The sequence below is a fragment of the Mixophyes fleayi genome, chromosome 8 (assembly GCF_038048845.1).
Source record: "Mixophyes fleayi isolate aMixFle1 chromosome 8, aMixFle1.hap1, whole genome shotgun sequence".
Taxonomy (NCBI): domain Eukaryota; kingdom Metazoa; phylum Chordata; class Amphibia; order Anura; family Limnodynastidae; genus Mixophyes; species Mixophyes fleayi.
Window position 1 is genome coordinate 140,839,061 of NC_134409.1, and position 5,000 is coordinate 140,844,060.

Sequence of the window (5,000 nt, forward strand, 5' to 3'; positions counted from 1 at the left end):
CTCTGAGAGCTGGCAGTTTCTCTATCGTACAATCGGTTGTAGGGAAATTATCTCTGTGACCATGTCCACTAAAGTATTTTAAAATAGCAGTGATAGCAAAATGGTGTGTTTAACCAATATTAGGCCTAAATCTTCCAAGACAGCCCTTAACCTTACAGAATGCCTTACCAAAATCCAGAGTCTGGACAGCAACCACACAAAATCTGAGACCCCTCCAGCCAGGGTAGACATGCACCCCTGCCAATCATAATATGATGATACTGATGACTGCACGGGCTGCAGACTGAATGAGCCCAAAGACAGCATAAACTATGTGATTGCTCAGCTGAGGTGGGGGTCACAGGATAGGGGTGTCACATCTGAGCACAAATGGAATTATGCGGAGGTAAAGAAAACATGATTTTGCAGGTTTGCTATCGCCCTTGTGACCCACTGAATTAGGATCAGTATACTGCCCTGAATCCCGCCCCTTTGCCCTGGACCTGGTACTATCAATGACCCCCTGATGTCTGCGCTTGTAAAAGATGTTTTTTCTGTGGTAATGTGGGGTATATGCAGATAGATTGTCCTACTACTTACAGGTCCGTTCTCCCAAGCCCTCATCCAGCTACAAGTCAGCAGACAGCTTGCCTTATTACTGAGTTAAATTGAGAGAGGGTTCTGGCTGTGCTATATGTGAGAGAGATGATCAGCCCAGCTCCTAGAAAAGAATAAGTCACCTGGAGGCTCCGGCCAGTGTGAGACCTTACCTGGAGGCAGTGAAGGTCGGACTCAGGTGGGATGAGAAACTCAGAGAATTTGGAGAGATTGGTCTGAAACAAGCAGGCACAGAAGCTGGTCACAAGTGGGGAACAGTCAGTCTATACCAATGTTATGGTATATGTGGACGGTTATAGCAGGTGTGTCATGGACGGATTCCTTGCTGACGTGGTGCATAGATTGGTCACTTTGCCACTAGTGTTGTTAGAAGTCAGATGACCATGTCCAGGTTGCTGTAACCCCAGATGGGTTATAGCAACCTCTGGGGAATCCATGTACTGTACCCATCCCAACTCTGGCAGTTGTTGAGGACCTACATTCAACATACTTGGACCAGTGAACTCAAGCAGCTCGCTGCTGAAAAGACCAATGTCCCAAATGCTACAGGCAACATTGCATCTAACCGTAACCCCTTATTTTTGTCCAAAATCAGTCCCATCACCTGTGACTGTATTCAACAGTCAGCCAGAAGTTGTGACCAGTGAGAAGACTTTCGCACCTATCCAGAGCCAGCCAGTAAGTGCAGTGGAGACCCTGATGCCTGAATATTTCCTAATCCTTGGACGAGGACAGTTACCGACCCAGCATTGCCTCCAGACAGATGATTTTACAAAGGACATACCTAGACCAACTTCATTTAGATGCTTGATATCCAAATTGCTGGGCACCAGGATATTGAGCCGATTGTACTGACCAGGGAACCCACAGAGCCTGCCTTCAGTTGGTAAGTGGTTCATCCTCACAGTTGTGGACTGTGCAACCAGATTCCCTGATGCAGTTTCTTTATTAGGTTTTGATACAACAAAGTGGCTTATGAACTGTTAAATATATTTAGTAAAGTTGGTTTTCCTAGTGAGATTTATACTGATCAGTGTACTAAGTTCATGAGTGAGCTGGTTCAGTGTCTCTGGAAACTGTGTGGGGGATAGACAAATCCAGACCGCTCCCTACCACCAACAGACAAACAAACTTTGTGAGAGGTTCAGTGGGACATTAAAGCAGATGTATTGTGCTTTTGGGATTTGGGATTAGACCAGTGTTTCCCAAATCCAGTCCTCTGGGAGCCCTAACAGTGCATGTTCTTCAGGTCTCAAGAGAAATAATTATTATCACCTGTGGATCTGTTACAATGTATCAATCAGTAATGCTTATAACACCTGTGGATCTGCTACAATGTATAAGTCAGTAAAGGGCTCCCCGAAGACTGGATTTAGGAAACACTGGATTAAGGAGTCTGGGAGGCCTCATTGCTGTAATAAAGAGTTCCTACTATTTGTTGCATTCTGTGGAGGGATCTCTCTGTGGAGAGAGTGACCAATTTCCTAATCTCCTTCTGGTAGCTAATAATGATGTTACTGAGGGAGAACAGCTCATTGTCTCCCAGCAGGACCAGCTGCATACAGTGGATGGGGAGCTGTTCACTGGGAAGCCAGGGCAGACTAACTTGATAACCCATACTGTGACCCAGGTGTGATCAGCCCCTACAGGATTACCATGGACATGATGAGTAAGGGTTATTGAATTTATTGGGGGGAAATAAAAAAAATTATGGATTTGACAGAATATGCACAGAGAAGAGAGCAAGGGCAGCACGGTGGCTCAGTGGTTAGCACTTCTGCCTCACAGCACTGGGGTCATGAGTTCAATTCCTGACCATGGCCTTATCTTTGAGGAGTTTGTATGTTCTCCCTGTGTTTGCGCGGGGGGAGAACATACACTCCAAAAACATACTGGTAGGTTAATTGGCTGCTGATAAATTGACCCTAGTCTGTGTGTGTGTTGGGAATTTAGACTGTAAGCGCCAATGGGGCAGGGACTGATGCGAGTTCTCTGTACAGCGCTGCGGAATTAGTGGCGCTATATAAATAAATGGTGATGATGAAGCGCCGGTATTTACTCAACCGTCCCCCACCCCCCTCATTTTCTTAATCTGCTCTATCTCAAAATTGGCTAAACAGATTCTCCTAAGGAAAAGTCACCAACTCGCCGATATAAATCAATGTGCCAATTTTGTGCAGATCTGTCATACTAGCATTAGGTATGTACCAATAAGGGCTATAATGGAGGACTCGGTGAAGCCTTCTGTGTACTGTACAGTCAGGAAGGCCGCAGGGAGATGTCACTTTACCTACATATTAGGAGTATTGGGTAGAAGTTTTACATGATGTGGCAGCCTATGATGGATTGTCCATATAGGTTAAATGTCATCCATAATATATCAACTTTCCTGATTATATTGGAGAATATTTACATTAATTGTCATAACTCTAATCTACTGTATTGATCTTCACCTCCTAAACTTACCTCCGAATTATTGAAATCATTAACAAAATGCTCTAATACCTTCCAAAATTTTTATTAACTAGTTTAATTCATCCACATTCTTTTGTGTGGGTTCTTCAAAAATTCTTCATTTCAATTTCTGAACTAGATTTAACACTTTTCATTCAGAAACAGCGCCGATAAACCACACAAGGTCCATTCTCATCATACACTTCCCGGCTGATCCAGAGTTCTTGGAATGAGTCCAGACTACCAACGATAGAGCCCCCAAGCCAGGCTGAATACCTGCGGTGTGGTCCTGCTATGACATTTATTGGTGACCGTCCCTTCTCTTGCCGGCACATCTCTTTCTTCAGCCTTTCTGGGAATCCACGTAACTGAGAAGATCCACCACAGACCACGACATTGGAAAGCATTGTAGCCTGATGTTCAGGATTGCATTTCTTGACACTTTTTATGACAAGACTGGGAAGTCCCACCTCAGGGAAACCTAGAATAGTGGGTGCAAATAAAGCCTCTGTACATCGGAAGCGCTCATTGCCAATAGAAATGACCTGGCCATCAGGGAGGATAAAATCCACCAAGGACTTTTTCTTATCATCCTGTATTTCTTCAGTGTTGGAGGACACGTAGCAGCAACTCTCTTTGATGTCACACACTATCCCCATCTCATCTTTATTAAAGGGGTTTCCACACTCAGCCATCAGCTTGGCAAGGTAGCCAGTCAAGGCATCTCCGGCCACATCAAGCCGATATGTGGCATGAGGCAAGACGTAGCCATCATATATTGGAGCAGTGTAGGAAGTTCCATGTCCTGTTCCTACCACCAGTCCTGATATGCGGCCATAAGAGTACATGGACAGCAGGGACTGATGAGAAATATACATAGCGGCCACCTCAAAATTTTCAAACAACAATTCTGCCACCTTTTCCCTGTTGGTTGTTGGTGACAAAGGTGCATCAGCAATGTGGATGGCCAGGTGTTCAGGAGATGTTCTCAGCTCTGTGTAGAAAATATGGTGCCACATCATTTCCAGAGCTTCCCAGTCTGTTACTACTCCATGAGTCATCACGTTCTTCATGTATATGTTGGACTGTCCCTGTAGGATCCCATCACCAATGTAGTAGAGAGGGGCATTCTGGCCTCTAATTTTAGGGACACCCACTACAGACCTCAACACAGACTGTGGCTTCTCATCTCCAGAGAACCCCAACTTGGTGAATCCAGTACCGCTATCTATAACCACTGAAGCAAGGTCCTTAAACCTTTCTGAGGAACAGGAGACTGATGGACATTTACTCATGATTTACCAGTAAGAGAATAACCCTATACGATCAACAGCCTGTGATGTTATCAATAAATAGCAACAAACCATGATGTCATAAAGGGATTGGGTCACATCATAGCCCTCCCTGCCCATTACCAAGTAACTTGGCGTAGACTAAAGATATTGGTCTAGTCATTTAAATTTCTTGTTGAGTAATCAAATATTTCTCTAATAAGTGGAACAATAGGATGTATTGAAAGAGCAATAAGAAGTGTAATAAAAATTAGTTAAATTAATGGTATCACCTGAGGGGGGCAATCAGAGAGATATGAGGGGGGTAATGGGAGAGATATGAGGGGAGCAATGATATAGATATGAGGGGAGCAATGATATAGATATGAGGGGAGCAATGATATAGATATGAGAGGAGCAATGAGAGAAAGATGATGGGAGTAATGGGAGAGATATCAGGGGGTAATAAATATTATCCATGCTCAAGAAAATAATAGCTGTATAAATCAAATACTGTATTTAAAACCTTGAAGGAATTGGTAGAGTTCCTGGAGAGAGAGAAGATTAATGTATGTAATGAATCAGCCAGCTCTCTGAAATAGAAATAGATGTAACAGATAATGCAGCATGTTATAATGTAACCAATACAAGTACTCGGTGCTGCACTACAGACTACAA

General features: G+C 43.8%; 2 protein-coding genes across 3 annotated transcripts in view; one reads left to right on the top strand and one right to left on the bottom strand.

The window, feature by feature from the left end:
• LOC142099920 (uncharacterized) overlaps positions 1–5,000 on the top strand; it is a 263,337-nt gene that overhangs the window by 58,234 nt on the left and 200,103 nt on the right. The gene's annotated exons all lie outside the window — the stretch shown is intronic.
• On the bottom strand, positions 3,207–4,346 carry LOC142100290 (actin-11-like). Its single transcript, XM_075184217.1, has one exon. It carries the CDS (start codon positions 4,344–4,346, stop codon positions 3,207–3,209), a length of 1,140 nt encoding a protein of 379 aa, XP_075040318.1.

Coding starts and splice junctions, on each gene's coding strand:
- LOC142100290 (XM_075184217.1), bottom strand. CDS start 4,346: ATGAGTAAATGTCCATCAGTCTCCTGTTCCTCAGAAAGGTTTAAGGAC.